Source organism: Oryctolagus cuniculus, chromosome 14, assembly GCF_051225735.1.
Source record: "Oryctolagus cuniculus isolate XC-2025 breed Fujian yellow rabbit chromosome 14, ASM5122573v1, whole genome shotgun sequence".
NCBI lineage: Eukaryota > Metazoa > Chordata > Mammalia > Lagomorpha > Leporidae > Oryctolagus > Oryctolagus cuniculus.
In genome coordinates, this window is record NC_142880.1 from 83,043,869 (window position 1) to 83,071,329 (window position 27,461).

Here is a 27,461-nt window from a genome sequence, read left to right on the forward strand (position 1 = left end):
GAAAGACAGAGATCCTCCCTCCACTGATTCATTCTCCACATGACCACAATGGTTAAGGCCGGGCCAGGCCGAAGCTGGGAGCCTGGGACTCTACCAGGGTCTCCCACTGCTTTCCCAGGTGCATTAGTAGAGAATTGAATCAGAAATGAAGCAGATGGGACTGAAACTGGCACCCATATGGGATGTCTGCATTGCAGGTGGCGACTTAATCCCATGAGCCATAATCCTGGCCTGAAAGAAGTCTTTTTGTGTTGAGGGCCTTTCCTATTCTTCTGAAAAATTGATAACTCTGATTAGTGTTTGAGTTTTAGTTTCTGGTCAAGGCAATGAGCCTGCCAGTTGGGTCAGAAACTAAGCTAGTGTTTGTGACTGGGTAACAATTCAGAACAAAATTGTTTACTGTATTTTTTTTTAAAGATTTACTAATTTTTTGAAAGTCAGTTACACAGAGAAAGAAGTAGAGACAGAGAGGGGGGGGTGTCTTCCAACTGCTGATTCATTCCTCAACTGGCTGCAATGGATGGAGCTGTGCTGATCCGAAGCCAGGAACCAGGAGCTTCTTTCAGGTCTCCCACATGGGTGCAGGGTCCCAAGGACTTAGGCCATCTTCTAGTGCTTTCCCAGGCCATAGCAGAGAGCTGGATTGGAAGTGGAGCAGCCGGGACTCGAACCACCACCCATATGGGATGCTGGCATGGCAGGCAGTGGCTTTACCCACTACGCCACAGTGCCGGCCCTATGTTTACTGTATTTTGTAATACAAAATAACCTATAGCAATTGCCATATATAACACAAACACACACACATACACACACACATATATAGTGTTTTTGGCTAAAAAGTGATTTGTTAAATTTAAGAAGATGCTAGTTATGACTGCAAGGAATTTAAATGTTTAGAAATTAAATGTTTAGAATCATGCAAATAAATAAATTTAAAAAAAGAAATCAAAGAGATATGGACGGCCTACACAAGTGCCTGTCATGGGTAGGGATGGGTCAGGCTGGAACCAAAAGTCATAAACTCTGCCTGTGTTTCCTGCATGGGTGGTAGGGATCCAAGTTTGAGCCATCACCTGCTGCTCCTCAGCGTATGCGTTAGCAGGAAGCTGAACTCAGAAGTGGATCTTGGACTTGAATGCAGGGACTCCAGTAGGGGATGCAGGCTTCTCAAGCGAACCACCAGGCCAAACACCTACCCGTGCATCTCATTTATTTTAGCCCTGGCTGTCCATTTTAATCTGGAGACTCCTAAATTTGTATACCCAATCTCAGGTTTCTGTTGCAGTCCTGTTGCTATGTGCAGTTCTTATGGAGTATTTGGGTTGACAACTGCATCGTGGCTTGGTTTCTCTGGTGTAACTGAGGCAGACTGAGGGAGAGACCCGCCAGCTTCCTCCGTATTCCTATTCATTCACCGTTTGCTCAGCAGATATTTAGGAGGTTTCTGCAAGAGCAGACTCCAGTTTAGTGCTGAAAGTAGACTTGTATCAAAGTTGAAGGTGACTAATGGTAAAAGAAGTGCATTATTTTTTTTTACAATGGAGACCCAGAAAAGGGGGCTCTGACTCAGTTGCCAGGAGTCTTAAGGAAGAAGTGAAAGTTACACAACTCTTAATGCAATCATTTTTGTATGTATATACGTGCTTATCTCAAAAAGAGATTTTGTTATACTTAATCTGTTTTTAATACTTAACACGTAAATATTTTTCCATACCCGGGAACATATTTCCCACCTAGGGTTGGTTTTTTTTTTTTTTATCATCTTTGAGGATTTGAGTTGTTTCTGGTCTGAGCTTTAGTGCAGTTTCAGGCAGTATTTACTGAGTACCTAACACGTTCCTATGTTTGTCATAAGCATCAGCTCTTCTAGGTAAGATTTTCTTACAAATGGCCGGCGCCGCGGCTCACTAGGCTAATCCTCCACCTAGCGGCGCCGGCACACCGGTTTCTAGTCCCGGTCGGGGCGCTGGATTCTGTCCCGGTTGCCCCTCTTCCAGGCCAGCTCTCTGCTGTGGCCAGGGAGTGCAGTGGAGGATGGCCCAGGTGCTTGGGCCCTGCACCCCATGGGAGACCAGGAGAAGCACCTGGCTCCTGCCATCGGATCAGCGCAGTGCGCCGGCCGTGGCGGCCATTGGAGTGTGAACCAACAGCAAAGGAAGACCTTTCTCTCTGTCTCTCTCTCTCACTGTCCACTCTGCCTGTCACACACACACACAAAAAAAAAGATTTTCTTACAAATAAATAAAACACATTCTCAATATTTGTAATGTTTTAAATTACAAAATATTAGTTTTACTATTTTCATTCTCCTGTATGTTTAAGCTTGACAGTAGGATTGTTTTCATGTTTGGACTAAAATTTTTAAAGGTATGAAGCAAAAGTAATTTTCCCCTTGATTATTAAGATTTTTGCAATTTAGCTTGTACAGTTATTTTTATGGTATCTTACTGTGCAAGATGGGGGCTATATGGAATACTGTTACTGTTGGGAGTAACAGTGAATAGGTTTGAATAATGGTCAGTTCTGAGTTGAAATTTTTATTCATATTCCACCTGTTTTTTTCTTAAGATTTATTTTTATTTATTTGAAAGAGTTACAGAGGTAGAGACAGAGAGAGAGAGAGTGGTCTTCCATCTGCTGGTTCACTCCCCAACTGCTGCAACGGTGGAGCTGAGCTGAGCTGAAGCCAGGAGCTAGGAGCTTCCTACAGATCTCCCACGTGGGTGCAGAGACCCAAAGATTTGGGCCATCCTCTGCTGCCTTCCCAGGTGCATTAGCAGTGAGCTGGATCGGAAGTGGAGCAGCTGGGACTCGAGCTGGTGCCCATAAGGGATGCCAGCACTGCAGGCCAGGCCTTTAATATACTAGGTGCCACTGTGCTGTCCTCCATCTGGTTTTTTATCACCCAAAAATGTTCTGCTGTCAAACTTGTTTGTAAGCATATTTGTTTTGATACGGACAATAGTGTTTGTAAGGGGTCTTTAAGAAATTCATGTAAAAGGGGTTATTATGAAACAACTATGTGTGGATGTCAAAAATTTTTAAATCAAAATAAACAGCTTTTAATTCAATTTTTCCATGAACTTTTTGAAGACCTTTATATTTTATAGCATGTGTAACCTAGGGGCTCTACTTCCTTTAACATCTTTGTGTACCCCATGGTGAGTCTGCTTTTTAAATTTATGGTATGGGACCGAGCATTGTGGCGTAGCAGGTTAAGCTGCTGCTTGCAGCCTCAGCATCCCAGATGGGTGCCGTTTTGAGTCCCAGCTGCTCCACTTCTGATCCAGCTCCCTGGTAATGTGCTTGGGAAGGCAGTGGAAGAAGGCCCAAGTGCTTGGGCCCCTGCACCCATGTGGGAGACCAGGAAGAAGTTCCTGGCTCCTGGCTTCAACCTGGCCCAGCCCTGGCTGTTGTAGCCAGTTGGGGAGTTAACTAGTGGATGGAAGACCTCTCTCTTCCTCTCTCAGTCTGCCTTTCAAATAAATAAAACCAACTTTTAAAAAAATAGAAATTTATAATGTGTTTGTTTTGTATATTGATAAAGATGATTTTCATTTGAAATAAAGTCAAGTTTGCTTGTTTCCAAGTTTACTTTTTGACTGGAGAAATTTTCAGAAATAACTAAAAGTAGGATAGTGTAATGAATCTCACTCCCATTGTCCATTACAGCACAGCTTAAACAATTAATAGACTACTGAGCAGGTACGCTTTCTTATTTGAATTGTAGAACTATATACATAATTTAGAAAGTAAGAATGTGACATATTAGTAAAATTTAAACAAAAACATTTAACTAAAATATCTATACATTTTTATAGGTAAGTACTAATTATACTTTTAACTTACTGTGTTTTGATTCTAATACTGTATATTTTATTTACAGCATATTTTTACAAACCACACTCTGGATATAAATGTTAGGTGGCTTGCTGTTCTGTATTTTAAACATGGAATCGATCGCTACTGGAGACGTGTAGCACCTCAGTAAGTTCTTTTGTGCCCCCCCCCCCCCCCCGTAACCCTTTTGAAATGCAAGATGGAAATGTACCTGTTAATATAAAAGAATATGTTACTGCTTACTTTGGCAGCACATACGTGCATTTCTTGAAACAATACAGGGAAAGTGCTGTAGTATGGTGCTTGTGCAAGGATGACATAGAATTTCGTGGGGAATCTGCACAGCATTTGATGTTTAGAAAGAAAAACAAAATAAAAAAAATTATATAGTTAATTACCAATCAACAGCTGTATTGTTTTTCTCCATGGTGTGTATGTGTATGTGTGTGTGTGTATGTGTTGTATGTGTGTGTATTTGTATGTCTTTTGTTGCCTGTTGGAAGGGTCTTGATGAGTGAATGAGTAATATTGAAATAGAAGGCCTTTTTTCCTTTAGTTTAGAACAAGTATATGGTTAATATTTTGAAAAAAGCCATGGAAAAGGAAATCCCAGGTCATTTCTGAATGAGCTGGGTTATAATTCCTGAGCCTTCTGCATTCATGCCTCTTTGGTGGAGTAGTTTGTATGCATTTGTAATCTCATTAGATTTGGTAGTAACTGCTTTGCAGTTATTAGCTACCAAAAGATATATATATATATATATATATATACACACACACACACACATACACACACACACATACATGTTGTGCAATTTTCTCATAGTATAATAATAGTTAATTACATGTTACATAATTGATGACAGGGTAGATAAGATCCTGGAATTTGAATAGTGAACTTTGCCAGAGAAGTAACATAATCTTTGTTCCCCAGAAGATGGCACTGTGGTTCTGCGAGTTCTTACATTCATAAAGCTTCAAAAAAAAAATCTTGAGAGAGTACTGTACAGTGTTTGTAAAAGATGTCTTTGATTAATAGTGGAAACAACTAGCATATTTCAAAGCTACATTTAGGGTACTTTAGTACAAAGCAAGCCCTTCTCATTTTATTTGTAGAATTATTGATAATTTTGGCAGAAATGAAGTAGTTAGTGATGAGAAATTGTACATTATTGAATTGTAAGAAATTGTCCAGCAGTACGCAGTACAAATTTTCCACTGCTCTGATCAATTCCATGTTTCTTAAAGTTCATTTCATTTTACTAATTACATGAAAAATATAGTTATAAATGATTTTTGAAGGAAGAGTAAATTATTATGAAGGGAAATCTGGATTAAGTTCCTGACTCCTGGCTTTAACTTTTCCCAAGCCTCAGCAGTTGTGGGCTCTTAAAATACTCTAAAAATTGTTATTATTTTAATTAAATGTTTTAAATTATACTTTTTTAAAAGATTTATTTATTTGAAAGAGTTACATAGAGAGAGAATGAGAGGCAGAGAGAGAGAGAGAGAGAGGTCTTCCATCCACTGAGAGAGAGAGAGAGAGAGAGAGAGAGAGTGAGAGTGTGTGTGTGTGTGTGTGTGTGTGTGAGTCTTCCATCACTCCCCAAATGGTTGCAGTGGCCAGAGCTGGGTCGATCCGAAGCCGAGAGCCAGGGGCCGGGAGTCAGGAGCTTCTTACGGGTTTCCCATGTGGATGCAGGGCCCCAAGGACTTGGGCCGTCTTCTACTGCTTTCCCAGGCCATAACAGAAAGCTGGATTGGAAGTGGTGCAACTAGGACCCAAACCTGCACTGCAGGCTGTGGCTTTACCTGCTTTGCCACAGTGCCGGCCCCAGATTATGCTTTTAAATAAAGAGTTATAAGCTGGAATATAGTTTAAATTTGAATAATTAATGGATAAATCGTCATATTAGGTAGTTAAATCTCAGATACTGAGCTTTCTCTTTTAGTATATATGGTGTTAAAAGCTGGAAAGAAGGTGAATGTACTTAGAAAGGAAGTATGGATGGCAGGTTACTAATGGAATTTAATTTATGTTTGAGATACTTAAAAATCTTCTTGGTTCTTACTTAAATTTTAACTTACATAGTTCTTGCTTTACCATTGTTTTCATAGGATGTGAATTAGCTAACTTAAGCTTCCATCATTATTATGTAAGATACAGTTTAACTGTGTGCTAAATAATTAGATTCTGTATAGTTTCTCCTTGAAATGGATTTGTCTAATGATAACATGCATAAAATCAAAGGTAGAATGTTAACTTGCTAAATTGTGAAAGGCATGCGTTTTCTTTATATTAGTGACTTGTTTCTTTAACATGTATATATTTATATATATCTCTTGGTAGCTAATCGTTATTGTTTTTTTAAATACACCTGCTTTTCTCCTTGTATTTATTTTTTTCCCTGAAAGAAACCTTTTATTTAATGAGTACAGATTTCGTAAGTACAGCTTAAGAAATATAGTGATTCTTACCACCATATTTACCCTCTCACCCCCACTCCCACCCCACCTCCTCCTCCTCCCTGTCCTATTCCCAATCTCATTCTCCATTAAGATTCATTTTCAATTAACTTTATACACAGAAGACTGACTCGATACTAAGTAAAGATTTCAACAATTTGCACACAAGCACACACACACAGACAAACTGTTTAGCAACAACTTTTATAGTTAATTCTCATAATACAACTAATTGAGGACAGAGGTCCTGCATGGGAAGTGCACAGTGACTCCTGTCGTTAATTTAACAATTAACACTCTTATGTATGATGTCAGTGATCACCTGAGGCTTCTTTGAATTTATAGTCTCTGTCAGTATTTATATAAGGCCATAAGCAAAGTGGAAGTTCTCTCCTCGCTTCCGAGAAAAGTACATCCTTATTTATTTATTTTTTTTAAGATTTCTTTTTTTCTTTATTTGAAAGTCAGAGTTACAAAGAGAGAGAAGGAGAGGCAGAGAGAGAGAGAGGTCTTCCATCTGTTGTTTTATTACACAATTGGCCACAATGGCTGGAGCTGGGCCAATCTGAAGCCAGGAGCAAGGAACTTCTTCTGGGTCTCCCACGTGGGTGCAAGGACTTGGGCCATCTTCTACTGCTTTTTCAGGCCATACCAGAGAGCTGGAGCAGAGATAGAGCAGCGAGTCTTGAACCACCATCCATATGGGATGCCAGCACTGCAGGCAGCGGTTTAATCTGCTACACCATGACACTAGCCCCAAGTATGTCCTTCTTTGATGGCCACTTCATTCCACTGGGGTCTCACTAACAGAGATCCTTCATGAAGGAAATTTTTTTTTTACAATGTCTTGGCTTTCCATGCCTGCAATGTTTGAATTGCTTTTCAGCTAGACCAGAATACCTTTTTTTTTTTTTTTTTTTTTTTGACAGGCAGAATTAGACAGAGAGAGACAGAGAGAAAGGTCTTCCTTCCGTTGGTTCACCCCCCAAATGGCCGCTATGGACAGTGTGTTCTGCCGATCCAAAGCCAGGAGCCAGGTGCTTCCTTCTGGTCTCCCATGCAAGTGCAGGGCCCAAGAACTTGGGCCATCCTCCACTGCCTTTCTGGGCCACAGCAGAGAGCTGGACTGGAAGTGGAGCAACCGGGACAGAATCCAGGGTACTGCTGCCGCAGGCAGAGGATTAGCCTAGTGAGCCATGGTGCCAGCTGACCAGAATGCCTTTAAGGGCTGATTCTGAGGTCAGAGTGCTATTTTTTTTTTTTTTTTTTTGACAGGCTGAGTTAGAGAGAGAGACAGAGAGAAAGGTCTTCCTTTTTCCATTGGTTCACCCCCAAAATGGCCGCCACGGTCAGCGCGCCTTGTTGATCCGAAGCCAGGAGCCAGGTGCTTCCTTCTGGTCTCCCATGCGGTTGCAGGGCCCAAGCACTTGGGCCTTCCTGCACTACCTTTCTGGGCCACAGCAGAGAGCTGGCCTGGAAGAAGAGCAACCGGGACAGAATCTGGCGCCCGGACTGGGACTAGCACCCATGGTGCCAGCGCCGCAGGCGGAGAATTAGCCAAGTGAGCCACGGCACTGGCCAGAGTGCTGTTTAAAGTGATTGTCATTCTATGAGTTGGCTGTGTGGACTGCTTCCCATCTTGGAACATTCTCTCTTTTTTAATTCTATTTATTAGTATTACCAGAGACTTGATCTTATTTATATGATCCATTTAACACTTAATCCTATCTATATAATCACTTTAACACTTAATATGATCATTTTAACACTTAAGATGGCATTTTACCACCCAAGTTAATGGGATTTGGGGTCCTTTAGCAAGTTTTTAAACTGTACCCTTAGAAGTAAGTCTGTAGGAAAAATGTATGCAGAACTATACAGCTTTACAGTTACAAACTTCCTCCTCCCTCTCTTATTCCCACTCTTATTTTATACTGAGATCTATTTTCAATTCACTTTTTTTTTTTTTTACATATAATTAACTCTCTGTTAAGTAAAGAGTTCAACAAAACTGTTGCTCGACAGTCAAGACAAGGGCTGATCGAGTCGCTGCTTCTCAAAGTGTCAATTTCACTTCTACAAATTTCATTTTAGGTGCTCTTTTCATTCTTGCAGATCAGGGAGAGCATATGGTATTTGTCCCTTTGGGACTGGCTTATTTCACTAAGTATGATGTTTTCCAGGTTTATCTATTTTGTTGCAAATGATTGGCCCCATGTATCTTCTATTTCTTTAATGTTTTGTAATTCTCATTGTAGAGGTCCTTGGTTAAATGTATTCAAAGGTATTTGATTTTTTTGTAGCTATTGTGAGTAGATTCATCTTTTTTTTTTTTTTTAACTTTTATTTAATGAATATAAATTTCCAAAGTACAGCTTATGGATTACAATGGCTTCCCCCCATAACGTCCCTCCCACCTGCAACCCTCCCCTTTCCCACTCCCTCTCCCCTACCATTCACATGAGGATTCATTTTTGATTCTCTTTATATACAGAAGATCAGTTTAGCATACATTAAGTAAAGATTTCAACAGTTTGCTCCCACACAGAAACATAAAGTGAAAAATAATAGATGATCTTTTAAATGATGATGAAATCAGATCAGACCTATTGTCATGTTTAATCCCAGTGAGAGTCAAGTTGGGAATTAATAATTTCTTTTTTCTTTTTTTTTTTTTTTACAGAAGATCAGTTTAGTATACATTAAGTAAAGATTTCAACAGTTTGCACCCCTATAGAAACATAAAGTGAAATATACTGTTTGAGTACTTGTTATAGCATTAAATCTCAATGCACAGCACATTAAGGACAGAGATCCTACATGAGGAGTAAGTGCACAGTGACTCCTGTTGTTGACTTTACAAATTGACACTCCTGTTTATGGCATCAGTGATGTCCCTATGCACCAGTCATGAGTTCCCAAGGCTATGGAAGCCCTCTGAGTTCTCCGACTCTTATCTTGTTTAGACAAGGTCATAGTCAAAGTGGAGGTTCTCTCTTCCCTTCAGAGAAAGGTACCTCCTTCTTTGAAGACCTGTTCTTTGAGTGGATTGATCTTAGAAGTTCTTTCTCAGCCATGGCATTGTCTGTGTGTACAAAGGCTGTTGATTTTTGTGTGTTGATTTTGTATCCTGCTACTTTACCAAACTCTTTGAGTTCCAATAGCCTCTTGGTGGAGTCTTTTGGATCTCCTATGCATAGAATCATGTCTTCTGCAAATAGGGATAGTTTGACTTCCTCTTTGCTAGTTTGAATCCCTTTGATTTCTTTTTTTTTGCCTAATGGCTCCAGTTAAAACATCCAGGACTATATTGAATAGCTGTGGTGAGTGTGGCCATCCTTGTCTGGGTCTGGATCTCAGAGGGAATGCTTCCAGCTTTTCCCCATTCAATAGGATGCTGGCTGTGGGACTGTCATCAATTACCTTGATTGTGGTGAGGAATGTTCCTTTTATACTCAATTTGCTTAGAGTTTTCATCATGAAAAGGTGTTGTATTTTATTAAATGCTTTCTCTGCATCTATTGAGATAATCATATGGTTTTTGCTCAGTTTGTTAATGTGATTTATCACACTGATTGGCTTGGGAATTTTGAACCATCCCTGCATACCAGGGATAAATCCCACTTGATCTATGTGGATGATTTTTCTGATACGTTGTTGGATTTGATTGTCCAGAATTTTGTTGAGGATTTTTGCATCTATGTTCTGTAGTTCCCTTTCTCAGTTGCATCTTTTTCAGTTTTAGGAATTAAGGTGGTGCTGGCTTCATATAAAGAATTTGGGAAGATTCCCTCCCTTTCAGTTGTTTTGAATAACTTGAGAAGAATGGGAGTTAAATGTTTATAAATGTCTTCTGTAAATGTTCCGTAGAATTCTTTAGTGAAGCCATCTGGTCCTGAGCTTTTCTTTGTTGGGAGGGTCTTTATTACTGATTGAATTTCTGTCTTGGTAATTGATCTGTTTAGGTTTTCTGTGTCTTCATGGCTCAATTTACGTAGGTTGTATGTGTCTAGAAATCTATCCATTTCTTCTAGGTTTCCCAGTTTTTTAGCATACAGCTCTTTGCAGTAATTTCTGATGATTCTTTTTATTTCCGTGGTGTCTTTTGTTACATTGTCTTTTTCATGTCTAATTTTATTGATTTTGTTCTTCTCTCTCCCTTTTTTTGGTTAGTTGGGCCAAAAGTGTGTCAATTTTGTTTATTTTTCAAAACACCAGTTCTTCATTTTGCTGACATTTTGTATTGTTTTTGTTGTTTTAATTTTGTTGATTTCTTGATTATTTATTTTCTCCTACTAGTTTTGAGTTTGGTTTGCTGTTATTTTTCTAGTTCCTTGAAATGCATTGATAGCTCATTTATTTGGTACTTTTCCAATTTCTTGATATAGTCACCAATTCCTATAAACTTTCCTCTTAACACTGCTTTTACTGTATCTCTTAAGTTTTGATATGTTGTATTGTCATCTTCATTTGTTTCCAGAAATTTTTTTATTTCTCTTTTGATTTTTTCAATGACCCACTGTTCATTAAGGAGCATGTTGTTTTATCTCCATGTGTTTGCATGTGTTCTAGAGATTCCTAAGTAGTTAATTTCCAGCTTCTTGCATCGTTGTCTGATAAGATGCATGTATGATTTCAATTTTTTTTGCTCTGTAGTGTCAATTAACTCTGATTTTCTGTCTGGTCTATCTGTCCATTGCTGAAAGTGGGGTATTTAAATCTTCGGTTACTATTGTTTTTGACTCTATGTCTCCCTTTAGATCTCTTAACATTTCTTAATTACCCAGGTGCCCTGTAATTGGGTGCATATATGTTTATAACAGATATATCTTCCTGTTGAATTGATACCTTAAAAGTGCCCTCTGTGTCTCTTTTAATAGTTTTTGTATTAAAGTCTATTTTGTCTGGCTACACCAGCTCTTTTTTGGTTCTTTGGCATGGAATGTCTTTTTTCATCTTTTCACTTTAAGTCTGTGTGCTTCTTTGTTGTTGAGATGTGTTTCTTGTTGGCTGCAAATAGATGGGTTTTGTTTTTTAATCCATTCAGCCAGTCTGTGCCTTTTAACTGGAGAGTTGATGCCATTTACATTCAAAGTGACTTGATAAGTTAAGGACTTGGCCCTGCCGTTTTTCCATAAATATTCCTATTTTTTACTTTTGGATTTCCTTTGTACTTTTACTGGGAGATTTCCTTCTTTTACCTTCTTTGTAGCAATGACTGTGTTTCTGTGTGCAGCAAATCCTTAAGCATCTTCTGCAAGGCTGAATGGGTGGTAACAAATTCTCAATTTCTGTTTGTCATGGAAGGTCTTTATTTCACCTTCGTTCATAAGTGAGCATTTTACAGGTATAGTATTCTGAGTTGACAGTTCTTTTCTCTTAAGACTTGAACTATATCTCGCCATTTTCTCCTAACTTGTAGGGTTTCTGATGAGAATTCTGCTGTGACTTTTATTGGAGATCCTCAGTGTAATCTGGTGTTTGTCTTGTGCACATTTTAGAATCTTTTCTTTATGTTTTACTATGGAGTGTTTGACTACAAATTGTTGTGGTGAAGATATTTCGTGGTCATGTCTATTAGGAGTTCTGTGTGCTTCCTGTATTTGGATGTCTCTTTCTTTCTCCAAATTAGGGAAGTTTTCTGTAAGAATTTCACTAAAAAGGCCTTCTAATCCATTTTCTCTCCATGACTACAGGAACTCCTAAGACCCATATGCCGGGTCGTTGGAGTGTGTCCCATAAATCTCCCAATACGGTTTTTTAGTAATTTTTAGAAATTTCTAATTTTTTTTTCTGGTTTGACTATAAATTTCCAGCAGTTTGTATTCTTTTTTTTTTTTTTTTTTGGCAGGCAGAGTTAGACAGTGAGAGAGATAGAGAGAAAGGTCTTCCTTCCGTTGGTTCACCCCCCCCCAAGTGGCCGCTACGGCTGGTGCACTGTGCTGATCCGAAGCCAGGAGCCAGGTGCTTCTTCCTGGTCTCCCATATGGGTGCAGGGCCCAAGCACTTGGGCCATCCTCCACTGCCTTTTTGGGCCACAACAGAGAGCTGGACTGGAAGAGGAGCAACTGGGACAGAATCAGGTGCCCCAACTGGGACTAGAACCTGGGGTACCGGCACCGCAGGTGGAGGATTAGTCTCGTGAGCTGCGGTGCTGGCCAGCAGTTTGTATTCTAACTGGGATGTTCTTTCTTTTGCTTCACCAATTCTGTTGTTAAGTCTTTCCACTGCATTTTTTATTTGTTCTGTTGAATTCTTCATTTCCAAGACTTCATTTCAATTTATCTTTAAGGTCTCAATTTCATGGGAGACATCTTCTTTTATGTCATGTACGATTTCATTAGTTCATGAATTTGCTTATTTCTAAGTAATCCTATGATCAAATTTTTGAATTCTGTTTCTGGCATTTCTTTAATCTCTTCATCTTCACATTCTAGCATTAAAGTGTTATGTCCTTTTGGGGGCATCATGTTGACTTCCTTATTCCTGTTTCTTGAATTGCTGCATTTATTTTTTGGCATTTGTGGAGACACTTTTTGGTTTATTTATTTATTTATTTATTTATTTTTAGTTGATTTCTAATATGTCTTCAGTGTTTTAAAAGATTTATTTATTTATTTATTTATTTTTATCTTTTATTTAATGAATATAAATTTCCAAAGTACGACTCATGGGTTACAATGGCTTCCCCCCCCCCATACCGTCCCTCCTACCCTATTTATTTATTTGACAGGTAGAGTTTACAGAGAGAAAGAGGGAGACACACAGACACACAGACATGCACAGAGATATCTTCCATTCACTGATTCACTCCCCAGATGGCCCCAGCTGCTGGAGCTGGGCCGGTTGGAAGCCAGGAGCTTCTTCTAGGTCTCCCATGTGGCTGCTGGGGCCCAAGCACTTGAGCCATTCTTAGTTGCTTTCTCAGGCACATTAGCAGGGAGTTGGATGGAAAGTGGAGCAGCAGGTATTGAACCAGTGCCCAGATGGGGTGCTGGCATTGCAGGCAGTGTCCTTACCTGCTACTCCATAATGCCGGTCCTATATGTCTTCATATAGGTTCTAAATGTTCTGTAATCCCTCTTGACATAAAATCACCTCAGATTTCATAAAAGAATTCAATGGAAGGACAATATTTACTCACATAGATTTATTTTTTTAACCAATTGATTTTTTTCTAGATAGCTTTTGACATCAGTAAAAATGTACATCAAGATATTATATTAATTAACTTGAATTTATCTTCTTATTATTTCTTGTGTTGTGCTTCCTATTGTTTTGTGAAGGAATTACTTACTCAGTGAGCCAATATAGAGGAAATGGAAGTAGTTCTGTGTATTTACCAAAACCAGCCAGGGACGCATGATTAAAAGACTTTTTATTGTTAAAATTCACAGTAGTGCTTACTTGGATTCATTATTAGGTGGCATTCTCTTGCATAATAAATTTTTCTTTTTATAGTGCGCTCTCTGAGGAAGAGAAATCGACATTGCGTGCAGGGCTAATCACCAACTTCAATGAACCAATAAACCAGGTGAGTGAGAACATGAATGCTGATTTTTCTTTTTTTTTTTTTAGCTTTTACTTCTTCCAAAAGAAGAAGTTTTAGTTCTTTTTATTTGTGATGTTTATATACATTTCTCTGTTGGTCTTTTTATTTTGAATCTAATTGTAGCCATTAAGAATTTTGGTTAGATTTCACTATGTGTGATTTAAAACTCAGAAGTCATTATAAAGTATACTTTTATACTTTTTAGCTTTCATAGTTTTTGAGCCAACATTTGAAAGCAAATCTTTTTATGAATTTGTATTCTTACTGCATAGAAATCAATTTTAATGATTTATATTGCCTGTATATTTTTGAGTTCTTTTTTTTTTTTAAGATTTATTTATTTATTTGAAAGAGTTAGAGAGAGGAGAGGCAGAGAGAGAGAGAGAGAGAGAGAAAGAAAGGTCTTCCATCTGATGGTTCACTCCCCAATTGGCCACAATGGCCAGAACTGTGCCAATCCAGAGCCAGGAGCCAGGAGCTTCTTCCAGGTCTCCCACGTGGGTGCAGGGACCCAAGGACTTGGGCCATCTTCCACTGCTTTCCCAGGCCATAGCAGAGAGCTGGATTGGAAGTGGAGCAGCCAGGCGTCGAACTGGTGTGCATATGGGATGCTGGTGCTTTAGGCCAGGTGTTAACTTGCTGCGCCACAGTGCCGCTGGACTTGGGCCATCTTCTACTGCTTTCCCAGGCCACAGCAGAGAGCTGCATTGGAAGTGGAGCAGCCTGGACTTGAACTGGTGCCCGTAAGGGATGCCGGAACTGCAGGCAGCTGCCTTACCTGCTACGCTGAAACACCAGCCCTGGCCTCAGTGTTCTTAAAAGATGATGTTGAAATTTCCTTATTTGCTTCTTCAATTTTGTGACATTATTATTTTAGTAGAAATTGGCATGTTTAACAATTTTGACTATATTTAATGCAGTTCTTAAATATGAAAGCATTCTTTCTCTGTTACCTTCATTTCCTATGTTTATTTCTGATGATTGATTTTTTCCCCTCTAGATTGCCACCCAGATTGCAGTGCTGATTGCAAAAGTTGCTAGATTAGATTGTCCTAGACAGTGGCCTGAACTGATTCCCACTCTTATCGAGTCTGTGAAAGTCCAAGATGATCTCCGACAGCACAGAGCGTTACTCACCTTCTATCATGTTACCAAGACACTGGCGTCTAAACGACTGGCTGCTGACAGAAAACTGTTTTATGATGTAAGTGATTTTTTTTAAAAAAAGATTTATTTACTTATTTGAAAGGCAGAGAGAGGGAGAGGGAGAGAGAGAGAGATGTCTTGCATCTGCTGGTTCACTCCCCAGATGGCTGCAGCAGCTGGGGTTGTGCTAGGCTGAAGCCAGGAGCTAGAAACTTCATCTTGGTTTCCCACGTGATTATCAGGGGCCCAAACACTTGGCCCAACTTCCACTGCTTCCCAGGGCGTTAGCAGGGAGCTGGATTGGAAGTGGAACAGCCGGGACTAGTACACATACAGGATGCTAGCATTGTGTGCTGAGGGTTTACCCACTGTGCCACAACGCTGGCCTCAATGTACGTGACTTGACATAGGCAAGGTTGATTGTGAAAATTGTGGTGCTTGTATAAAGGGAAGGCTGTTAATATTTATTAATATTTATTAATCTGTTAATATTTTATTGAAATGTTTTGAATTCTTCCTAAATTTAAGCTCTGCAGTACTGTGAGTGAAAAGATCACTTAGTTGCTGATAGGAGAGTAGGTTGATATGGGATAGTCTGAAGGCGAAGAGAGCGATTTGAAGCTATTGAAGTAATTCTGATGAGGTGGACAATCTATTAAGCAGTGTTAAAGGGGACAGTTAGGTGGGCACAGAGTTAAAATTTAGGAAATAGAATTGACATTTGTGGGTAATTGCTGGAAGTAAGGCAGATGTACTATTGGAATGTGGTAGCCCTTTACTAGGTGTTTTAGCACAATTTGTTTAAAAGACTTCCTTTTCTCCAGTTGTTTGGTGCTTTTGTATTTGACTGTTTGTGACCTTTCAAAATAGCGGTTTTTGTGTTGTTCATCCTAATGTTTTGTGCTGTACCATGTGGTACCAGAGAAGTATCTGTAACAGTGTTCTTGCTTTCCTTTTCTAGAGGAAGTAAAGTTATGTAATTATATCTTATTATGTGGTCACAGAAACTATTATAGTCCAGAAATTATTTTAGTTCCATTTCCAACCAAGCATGCCTGCTAGAAAGGAGGATAGCATACCTTTTTTTAAAAAAATTTATTTATTTATTTGAAAGAGAGAGACAGAGAGAAAGGTCTTCCTTCCATTGGTTCACTCCCCAAATGGCCACAACTGCCAGAACTGTGCCAATCTGAAGGCAGGAGCCAGGAGCCTCCTCTGGGTCTTGTTGGGGGTGCAGGAGCCCAAGAACCTGGGCCATCCTCTACTGCTTTCGCAGGCCACAGCAGAGAGCTGGACTAGAAGAGGAGCAACCAGGACTAGAACAGGCGCCCATATGGGATGCCGGTGCCATGGCGCCATCCCCCAGCATAGTGTTTTATAGAAAGATTTTTCTTTCTTTTCATCCCTGAAATGCACTGTTTGTTTTTCATGCTTTTGTCCAATGAGTGTGCTTTTCCCTGGGAGTTTTCCACAGAGAACTGCCCAACTTTTTTTTGTCCCTAGGATTTTGTTTTTGACAGTAATGTACTTTATTTATTTTTTAAGATTTATTTATCATTTGAGAGGCAGAGTTACAGAGAGAAAGAAAGGGAGACAAAGAATCTTCCATCTGCTCTTCACTCCCCAGATGACTGCAATGGTCGGAGCTGGGGTGATCTGAAGCCAGGACCCAGGAGCCTCCTCCAGGTCTCCTAAAAGGGTTCAGGGACTCAAGAACTGGAGCCGTTTCCAACTGCTTTCCCAGGCTACCAGCAGGTAGTTGGATTGAAAGTGGAGCAGCTGAGACTCCAATAGGTGCCCATATGGGATGCTGGCACCGTAGGCAGAGGCTTAACCTAACCTGGATTGTTCTGTACTGAATGCATGGTATCACAAGTGGTTCTTCCTTGAGAATGGAATAGGGGAGAGGAGGGAGGGAAGAGCAGTGTATAATCTTGAGCTATTGGACATGTTTGGAATATTAGTTTTTAAACCTCTCAAGTACAGATTGAGAAGTTACTGAGCCATACTTTTAATAAGCTTCCCCGCTGGTTCTTACTCAAAACGTAAGTCACAGTCATAGTCACATTATATCCTTTTATTTTTCAACCCAGTGGGTTTCAGTAGCCAGTTGTATGTTCATCTGAGGATGTTGAGTATAAGAGAAGTTCTTTCTGATGTTCATAAGGTTGCTTTCCACATTCTTGTTACTTTTGCTTGACAAAAGTAAAGAAATGACTAATGAAAAGCAGTTGATCTCAAATCTTTCTATGAATTTCTTTTTAATTTTCTTTTTATTTTGACTTCAAATATTTCCACCTCTGTGACTTTTAATTTTATATTGGAGAGATTCTCAAAGTGAAATGTCTAGAAGATTCTGGGTTATAGTTTCTCTCTCTTAAAGGCTTACCATCAGTAGAGTCCTGAATTCTTATTTTTGTGTTTTCAAGGCATACTTCCTAATATGTTAATTTGGTTTTCAGGCATAATTTATATGTAGTCTAGGCACTGGCTACGTATTATATTGTATTTAGTTAAGAGACCTTTTCTGGAAGCTTGTGTAAGCTTATTTTTTACTTGGTTTTCTTGTGGTCTAAGGCTTGTTCTCCACGTAGAATGAAAGATAGGTTTACCTAGCATTTTGTATTTACTTTAAGTGTGGTATTTATCACGTTGTGCTGAATTACGATTGTCGATGACGCTTTCTTAGATCCACTACACTGTAGCTTGTTTGTTTATTTGAGAAGCAGAGACAGAGCAAAACAGGGAGAGAGAGAGACAGAGACAGAGACAGAGACAGAGAAAGAGAAAGAGAGTGAGTGAGTGCTGTTTCCCCACTGGTTCATTCCTGAAATGCATGTGATGGCTGTGGCTGGGCCAGGCTGGAACCAGGAGCCACAAGCCAGGAAAACAATCCTTATCGCCCAGGTGGGTGGCAGGAACACAACCACTTGAGTCATCATTGCTGCCTCACAGGGTCTACATTAGCATGAAGCTGGAGTTAGGAGATAGAACTGAGAACCATGCCCCCAGGTACCCTGAAGGGAATGTGGGCATTTTAACCACTAGGCCAAATGCCCACTCCTTCACTGTAGCTTTAATGCTGTAGCTCTCTCTCTCTCTCTTTTTTTTTTAGATTAAAGATTTATTTATTTATTTGAAAGTCAGAATTGTACACAGATAGAGAAGAGGCAGAGAGAGAGAAGTCTTCCATCTGATCGTTCACTCCCCAGTTGGCCGCACGGCCGGTGCTGCGCTGATCTGAAGCCAGGAGCCAGGAGCTTCTTCTGGGTCTCTCACATGGGTGCAGGGGCCCAAGGACTAGGGCCATCTTCTACTGCTATCCCAGGCCACAGCGGAGAGCTGGATCGGAAGAGGAGCAGCCGGGACTAGAACCGGCGCCCAGATAGGATGCTGGCGCTTCAGGCCAGGGAGTTAACCTGCTGCGCCACAGCGCTGGCTCCCTGTAGTTCTCTTAACTAGTCTAGAAAAGTATATGAGTGTTGTTAAATACATAAAATGTTTGTCAGAGATTATACAAAGCTAACAATACCTGGAAAAGAATTGAGTTTAGCATTTGTCATTTTGGAATGGAGTAACTGAACCTGAAAACATGGACTGTGGTAGGGACTAAGCGTGAACTGAGGGAAAGAAGTGTATTTTAATGGAAGGCAGCTGTAGGAAGACATTGTGAAGAGCAATTTTACAATTTAAAGCTGCTCCTGTTATTTTGGCAATCTGAGGTGTAGAACATCTTCCTTTTAATAATATGTTTATTTAAATGCCCGGATGCTCTTCTTCCACATACTAATGTAAGCTCATGGTGGAGCTGTTGCTATGGCAAAGTAGTGCAGGGTATACTTACAACTGGTTTCTGCTGCTCAGTGTGTCCCAACAATTTTATATTCTTTTCCCCTCCGTAGTAAAATAAGTTCTTTTTATGGATGATAAATTACAAAATCAGCAATTCAGAGAAAGTTGTTATGCAGTAACAAAATGAGCTTGATTTGACACAAAATGGAATTTATTTTCTTTAAAACAGTATGCTTTTTCATATAAATCTGAGTATTAGAAAATTTACACTAACTTCAGTTAAAATCAAAATCTAAAGGCTCTGAAAGCAAAGACATTTTAAATACAAACAGTAATTCTAATGAAATTATAAGTAGTAACTAATATCTCATAATCATGTGTAACCCACAAAGGAGTTTTGTTATAGTAAGTGAAGTAATTAAGCTTAAAAAGAATGAAAGATCTTTTGAAAGCAATATATTCCACTTATTATGATATATATAGGTTAACAATTATTATGAGAGGATCTGTCTTCTAGTGAAGGGCGTTTCTTTGTATTGAGCAGCTTTGGGATTTTAAAAAATTGTTATTTTTCTATTTTTTATTATTATAGAGGCAATGAGAGAAAAACAAGACAGACTGAGGGAGAGACAGACAAACACACAGGCATCCACTGATTATTGCCCAACAGCCAGTGCTGGGCCAGACCGAAGTCAGGAGCTTGCTCCAGGTCTCCAACATGGGTGCGGGGGCCTAAGCACTTAGACCATCCTCTGCTGCTCTCCAAGACACATTAGCAGGGAGCTGGACCAGAAGTGGAGCAGCCAGGACTCAAACTGGTGCCTCTATGGGATGTTGGCATTCAGGTGGTAGCTTTACCTGTTAGACCACAGTGCCAGCCCTGTTTTGGGAGCTGGTCTTGTGAAATTGCAAATGCGATGCAAGCTTCTGGTTTGGGCCCAGGCACCAACACTTGTACATTCCTTCTTTGTTTTATGTATTGGTTGTCTGCAAAAAGAAGTTGAGTTAAGAAACAGCCCCAAGCATCAATATGATAGTTTGCATGAGTTACCTATTCAACCTCACCTGATTGGTGTGATGGTCAGGTGGGCCTCAACCTGGGAACTGCATGCAGGTGGTAGTTTCTTTCTGACCTGGGCCAGGAATTCCCCTGCCCAGTCCCGAATTCCCTATATAAAACCCATTGAGACAGTACTGGCCACCAAGGTGTTATCTGTTGGAGGAGCAAATGACCTTGTGTGTCCAGTGTTTAGAATATTGTGGGGTTGGCTGTACCAGTCCCTCAATTCAGTTAGTTAAGCTAAGGGAGAGTGGCTAGGAGACTGGGGCCAGAAGGTGTCTGGCATCTGCATAAGGCACTGTTTAGGGGCTTGGTTTCATATCCAAGAGCTACAGAGATTGCTGCCTATTCCTGCACCTGTATTGCTGGTCTTAGTTCCTTTTTTTCTTTACCTTTCTTTTCTTTTTTAAGATTTATTTGTTTGTTAGAAAGTCAGAGGAGGAGAGATGGAGAGAGATCTTTCACGTGCTGGTTCCCTCCCCAAATGGCTGCAATGGCCAGGGCTTGGCCAGGCTGAAGCTGGGAGCTTTGGAACTCCATTAGGCTCTCTCAAGTGGGTGCAGGAGCCCAAGGATTAGGGCCATCCTCCAGGGAGCTAGACTGAAGTAGAGCAGCAGGGATTCAAACAGGTGCCCATCTGGGATGCCAGCATTGTCGGTGGCAGCTTAATCCACATGCCACAATGCCAGACTCCTGCCCTATTTCAGCCTTCGCTATGAGGGTGATACATTTGTTAGCAATTGATGAACCTATGTTGACATGTGATTATTGCCAGAGTTCATAGTTTCCTTTGAACTTCATGTTTGGTTATAGGTTTGGACAAAGCCAGGAGGCAGGAGCTTCTTCCAGGTCTCCCATGTGGGTGTCAGGGACCATCTTCTGCTGCTTTCCTAGGTGCATTAGCAAGGAGCCGAATCTTAAGTGGAGCACGTGGGACTCGAACTGGTGCTTATATGGGATTCTGGCACTGCAGGTGGAGGCTTAACCTTTTACGCCACAGCACTGGCCCCGTATCATGCTATCTTACAGAGTATGATTACTACACTAAAAATTCTCTGTGAAAACATATTTATCCCTCCCTCAATCCAATTCCCGACAGCTACTGATCTTTTTATTTTTATTTTATTTTTTTTAAGATTTATTTAGTTATTTGAAAGTCAGAATTACACACACAGAGAGCAGCAGAGGCAGAGAGAAACAGGTCTTCCATCTGCTGGTTCACTCTTTAATTGGCCACAACGGCCAGAGCTGTGCTGATCCGCAGCCAGGAGCCAGGAGTTTTCTTCCAGGTCTCCCATGTGGGTGCAGGGGCCCAAGGACTTGGGTCATGTTCTACTGCTTTCCCAGGCCATAGCAGAGAGCTGGATCAGAAGAGGAGCAGCCAGGACTAGAACTGGCGCTGGTGTTCAGGCCAGGGCATTAACTTGCTGCGCCATAGCGCCGGCCTCTGATCTTTTTATTGTTTACCAAGTTTTACCTTCTCTGTAATGTCACATGGGAGGAATCATGCGGTCTGTAGCCTTTCTAGAATTAGATTGGCTTCTTCTCTTTTCATTGATTGATAGCGCATTTCTTTTCAGCTATGAATAATATTCCCTTGTTTGTATGTATTACAGTTTTACCCATTCATCTACTGAAGGACATCCTGGTTCCTTTCAGATTTTGGGAATTATGAATAAGGCTGCTATAAATACTTATATGTACATGTTTTTTCTTAACTTTTCTTTAATAAATATAAATTTCCAAAGTACAGCTTATGGATTACAATGGCTTCCCCCCCCCATAACTTCCCTCCCACCTGCAACCCTCCCCTCTCCCGTTCCCTCTCCCATTCCATTCTTATATGTGCACGTTTTAAAAACAAATTTACTGGGGCTGGCTCTGTGGCTTAGTAGGTAAAGCCGCCACCTGCAGTGCTGGCAGCCCATATGGGCACCGGTTCGAATCCCAGTTGCTCCACTTCCAATCCAGCTTTCTGCTATGGCCTGGAAAAGCAGTAGAAGGTGGCCCAAGTCCTTGGGCCCCTGCACCCACATGGGAGACCTGGAAGAAACTCCTGGCTCCTGGCTGCGGATCAGCACAGCTTTGGCCGTTGTGGCCAGTTAAGGAGTGAACCAGCAGATGGAAGACCTGTTTCTGTCTGCCTCTGCTTCTCTCTGTGTGTGTAATTCTGACTTTCAAATAACTAAATAAATCTTAAAAAAAAAAAACCACAAATTTATTTACTTGAAAGTCAGAGAGTATGCATGTGTGCAAATTGAGCTCTCTCGTCTGCTAGTTCAGTCCCCAAATGATATCAACAGCCAGGACTGTGTCAGGCAAAACCCAGGATCTGGGAGCTCAGTCAATGCATGGGTGGCAGGAACTTAAATATTTGAGCCATCACTGCTGCTTCCCAGGGTCCATATTAGCAGGAAGCTGGAACCAGAGCTGGAGCTGGGTGTTGAACCAGGCACTCTGCTAGGGGTCGTGGATGTCTTAACCATAGTGTCAACCACTATGCCCAATACCTGCCCGTTTGCCTGTTACTTAAGTGAATTGTTTGTGTTCTTGTTACTGAGTGCTATAAGTGCTTTGTCGCAGTCCTACATCTGGCATGTGTTTTGTAAACATTTCTCCCCACTCTGTGGCTTGTCTTTCCATTCTCTTCACAGTTTTGTAGAGAAAGTTTTGATGAAGTCCAGTTTTATTTATTTTCCTTTTGTATGTGTTTGGCATGTAGTTAAAATTTGGACTTTGTGATCTGATTTGATTTTTTGCATTGCAGTTTTGTATAAAAATCATTTTAGTGATTTTCTTAACTAGGAAAATTTTCAAACATATATTGGGGAAACAGTACAATAAATGGGACTCCATTTACCTTTTACCCATCTTTAAAAAAAATTATTTATTTGAAAGACAGAGGTGGTGAGAGCGAGAGAGTGAGAGAGAAGAAGAGAAAGAGAAGTGTCTTCCATCTACTGGTTCACTTCTCAAATGGCCGCAATGGCTGGAGCTGGGCCGATTCAGGATCCTGGAGCTTCTTCCTGGTCTCCCATGCGGGTGCAGGGTCCCAAGGACTTGGGCCATCTTCTACTGCCTTTCCAGGCCGTAGCAGAGAGCTGAATCAGAAGTGGAGCAGCCAGGACTCAAACCAGCACCCATATGGGATGCTAGCACCACAGACTGGGGCTTTAACCAGCTGTGCCACAGCGCTGGCCCCCCTTTTACCCATATTTAACAGTTTCCAATATGTTGCAGTGTTTCTACTTGACAGATTTTGATAAACTGATGCATGGTAGGTGTTGTGCAAAACAGACCCTGGGCTGGGCTCTTCCAGGCTTTTCCCTCCAAATGTGAAAGAATTTAAGAAGGAGGCACAGAGGTGTGCAGGGAATTAGGATTTGCTTAAACATTGTATACTTAGATGTGAGTGTCGACAGCCTCTCTTCTGGAGGAAGGAAGGGTGGTTCCCTACACCAAAGTTGGGGTGGTTGTTTTGGAAGGTTAGGGGGGTGGTAACTTAGTTGAATATTCAGATTGGGGTAGAGTTTGGATGGGACATGGGTACTGCTTGCATTAATGTCCTTCTTTTTTGGGGAAACCTGGGGTGTTTGATGGCGTTTCCATTTGGGACTGGGGCACACAAGTGCTAATTGTGGCAGCTCGTGCTTGATGGGACGTCAGGCGCAGGTGCATGATGGGAAAGGGTTGCTGCGTCTAGTCCAGTTGGATGGGTATGGGGGGGTGGAGTTTGGTTGGTGTGGGGCTGTGGCACAAATGATGCTGTGGTCTCTCAGCTTCTTTTTGCCCACTAGCGCTCTGCCTGCCCATATCACTATGTCTTAAAAATCTTTTAATTTAGAATAATTCTAATTTCCTTCCTTTACCTCCTCATTTTAAATCATCATGCTATTGATTTGTTAAATAAACTAGGTCAGTTGCCTTGTCGACTGTCCCATCTTCTACTTTTGCTAATTAGGTTCAGGCTAAGCAGGTTTTGGTGTCTGTAGTTCATGGATGATATTGTCCCAGAATTAGAGATGAATTACATGGTTTTGATTTAAAACTTTTTTGGTATGAAGTTTTTTAAAGAGAATATTTTGAGGAAAGTAGCCCTGAGGCTAAAAGAGAAATTTAAAGTGCTGAAAAAGTAAAATTTACTCTTAATTGTAGAACCCCAAAACTTGGATTTGCTTGCCTTGCCAATAGCAACCCAATCATCTGCATTGGGATGATAAAAGAAAGTAAATATTTATTTGCAAAGTGCAGAGGAAGGAGTCAGACAGCTGTTGCTTAATTCCCAGACTTTGTCAGGGGTTAAAGGTAAGGGACATTACAGATTGAAGTTGGGTTAAGAGGTACTTGTTCAGCTTTTGTGCAGGTCTCTAGTTGGTTCTCAGTATTCATGGCCCTCCTTTGATTGGTCAGTGATTCTTTTGGGAATTTTGATGAGGGCAAAGTGGGCCTATGTTTCTGTGTTAGTTCCTTCTTGCTCAGGTACTGGGGTTCCTGGGAAACCTTCAAGAAAAGATAGAACATGGTATGACGGAGGAAATAAGTTAACTCCTGAGACTTGTGATGGGGGCCCTGTGGGGCTGACTGCACTACTCCCTCAGTTTAGTGACTGAATTTAGTAAGGAGGTTGAATTGCCAAGAAATGTTATGCTAAGAGAAGGGAGCCAAGAGACTGTGGGAGATTAGGACCTGGTAGTATCTAGTCTTTGCATCAAAAGCACCATGTAGCAGCCCTGTTTTCATAAGGGTTTGATTTTGGTACTTCAAGGAGTCCAGACTGTGCTTCTCAGTTTAAGTCACTGAGCAGTCAGTGGGTGGCACTGTTTCTTTTGGTATAGAAATAGCAAAAGAGCTTTCTGTGAACCAGTATCTAAGATGTTTCGCTCCATTCCTCCTTCACATTTTTAAAAAGAAAATGTAGAAAAAGTACCTTTTTCTCTTGCTTTATTGCTTTCTGTTTTTCCCAGCTGGATCTTCTAATAGCAAACAGGAAGCTATGCAGAACTTTCAGATGCATGATAACTGGTAGTGATTTCTTCCTTCTTTTTCCAGGGTTTTTCCCCTTTATATGTCTCCCTCCTTTTATCATTAGGCTGGAAGAAATTAAAGAAAAAATCATTCAAACATCTGTTAAAAATGTTAAGGCAGACTTTATTCAGTGGGAACTACTACGGTGGAGTTTTCCAGTATGAGAGAGTGATTGGACTCAATTCTGAATCCAAAGAAAAGTTTGAATTTATAGCCCAGGAATGGAGGTGTGGGATGTGGTGCATTGTTAGTGAATGGAAAGTTACTAAGAGGCAGTGGTGGAAGAAGGGTTTCTGTCTAATCCAACCTGATAGGTTTCCTGCTGAAGGTTGGCGAGTGTAGTCAGATATCCCCTGGGAGATGGCGGATGGCGGTGATTGTCGCTCCCCCTCTTCGCGGAGGAACGACACAGGACCCTGCGCTGTTCTTTGGTCTGCTAGGCCCTCCCCGGGTTTGCTGCTGGTTCTTCCCGGGTTGGCTACTATCCCTTCCACCTCCGTGGAAGGGCGGTTCCCCCTGGCCACTTTCCCCACTTCCGCAGGGGAGTGGCACACCGCTGGCCGGCTCTCTCGGGGGCTGCACAGGTGTTCCTTCAGATAGATGTTCCCCTTAGATGTTCCTGGTGCATGTTGTCTCTCTCCTCCTTTATAGTCCTCTTCCACCAATCCCAACTCTGCTACCCACACGCCGAGTACGCTGCTCTCCTCCAATCAGGAGCAAGATCAGCTCCTGCAGCTCAGTCAATCAAATTGGCGAGAGGCAGCTGCGTAGAAGCTGTTTCCTCCTCTCCCAGCGCCATATTGTGGGAGAGCAGATGCATAGAATAAGTCTTAATTCCAGTAACTTAGTCTAGTCCGAGTTGCTCCCCACAGGTGATGTAAAAGAATCCCAGTGAGTTACTGAGAGTGAGCAGATGTCAAGGGTGGAGGATGCTGGCTAAACTAGCTTATTAAGATTCTTGTTAAAACTGGATGATGCTGTGACAGACATGGAAATCCAAGTTAAGAGGAGAATTTTGAAGCGCCCGACTAACTTTGGTCATGGGGAGGCTCAAAGAGTCAAGGGGTAATTCTATTGCTGCTCTTCATTCCATTTGCCCTTATTTCTATGGAGCACTGTTGCAGGCAGACTAAAAAGAATCCTGAAAGGAACTTTAATAGTTAACTTATTTTGGGGCCAGTGCTGTGGCGCAGCAGTTTAACACCTGGCCTGAAGCGCCAGCATCCCATATTGGGCACTGGTTTGAGACCTGGCTGCTCCACTTCCGATCCAGCTTTCTGCTGTGGCCTGGGAAAGCAGTGGAGGATGACTCAGGTCTTGGGCCCCTGCACCCACGTGGGAGACCCACGGAAGGACGACCTTTCTCTCTCTCTCTTTCTCTAACTCTGTCAAAATAAAAAAAAAATTTCATGCTGCAGTCTTTTTCTTGATTTCTGTCACAAATCCTGTGTCCTTCCATCCATACCTGCTGTGTGCCAAGCATCTTACTACTTTTCACATTTTTATTCCTTATTTAAAGTAGTGCTTTCAGCCTGTTACTTTTCAGGGCCAGAAAGAGGGAAGAATGAAGAGACCAGTATCTAACTTTGTCATTAGCATCTGGAAATGTTGTTTGTTCTTTTTTAAGAAGTAGCGATGAAAATTTCAAACACTGATACAAACAGTTTAAGGTGGGGTTAGAACTCCTAATTACTTGAATTACAGAACTTTTCCATGATTTTTTTTAAAGATTTTTATATTTATTTGGAAGAGAGAGTTACAGAGAGAGGTGGAGACATAGAAAGGTCTTCCATCCACTGGGTCACTGCTCAAATGGCCACAGTGTCAAGAGCTGAGCAGATCTGAAGCCAGGAGCCAGGAGCTTCTTCTGGGTCTCTCACACGGGTGCAGGGGTCCAAATTGGCCATCCTCTGCTACTTTCCCAGATGCATTAGTAGGGAGCTAGATAAATGGAGCAGCTGGGTCTCGAACTGGTGCTCATAGGGGATGCATGTGCTACAGGCAAGGGCTTTAAAACCTGCTGCACCATAGCGCCTACTTCATGATTTTTTTTTTTTAATCATATTACTTTTTCTGGTAGTGGAAACCACACCTTTTTTTTTTTTTTTTTGACAGGCAGAGTGGACAGTGAGAGAGAGAGAGACAGAGAGAAAGGTCTTCCTTTGCCATTGGTTCACCCTCTAATGGCCGCCGCGGCCGGCGCGCTGCGGCCGGCGCACCGCGCTGATCCGATGGCAGGAGCCAGGAGCCAGGTGCTTTTCCTGGTCTCCCATGGGGTGCAGGGCCCAAGTACCTGGGCCATCCTCCACTGCATTCCCTGGCCACAGCAGAGGGCTGGCCTGGAAGAGGGGCAACCGGGACAGAATCCGGCGCCCCAACCGGGACTAGAACCCGGTGTGCCGGCGCCGCTAGGCGGAGGATTAGCCTAGTGAGCCGCGGCGCCGGCCCCACACCATTTTTTTAAGATTTATTTTTATGTATATGAAAAGCAGAGTTAGAGAAAGAGGGGGAGAGAGTGAGAAAGAGGTCTTCTATCTGTTGGTTCATTCCCCAAATGGCTACAACTGCTGGAGCTGG

The 27,461-nt window shown here is 41.4% G+C and overlaps 1 protein-coding gene and 1 long non-coding RNA gene across 15 annotated transcripts in view; one reads left to right on the forward strand and one right to left on the reverse strand.

The window, feature by feature from the left end:
- Positions 1-27,461, forward strand: part of IPO11 (importin 11) — a 217,158-nt gene that overhangs the window by 25,793 nt on the left and 163,904 nt on the right. For all 14 annotated transcript variants that reach the window (XR_016220816.1, XR_016220815.1, XM_051853725.3 and 11 more), the window contains 3 exons: positions 3,890-3,990; positions 13,771-13,843; positions 14,862-15,065. Coding sequence is in view for 12 of the 14 variants with exons in the window: in XM_051853725.3 (XP_051709685.1) it covers positions 3,890-3,990; positions 13,771-13,843; positions 14,862-15,065 (378 nt within the window). In the remaining 2 variants the exon portion in view is untranslated. The remainder of the gene's footprint in view (positions 1-3,889; positions 3,991-13,770; positions 13,844-14,861; positions 15,066-27,461) is intronic.
- Positions 23,905-25,603, reverse strand: LOC149122414 (uncharacterized). The gene is made up of 3 exons (XR_016220284.1): positions 25,192-25,603; positions 24,787-24,949; positions 23,905-24,359 (listed from the first exon to the last, which is right to left on the reverse strand). It is a non-coding gene; the product is annotated as an uncharacterized LOC149122414 (long non-coding RNA).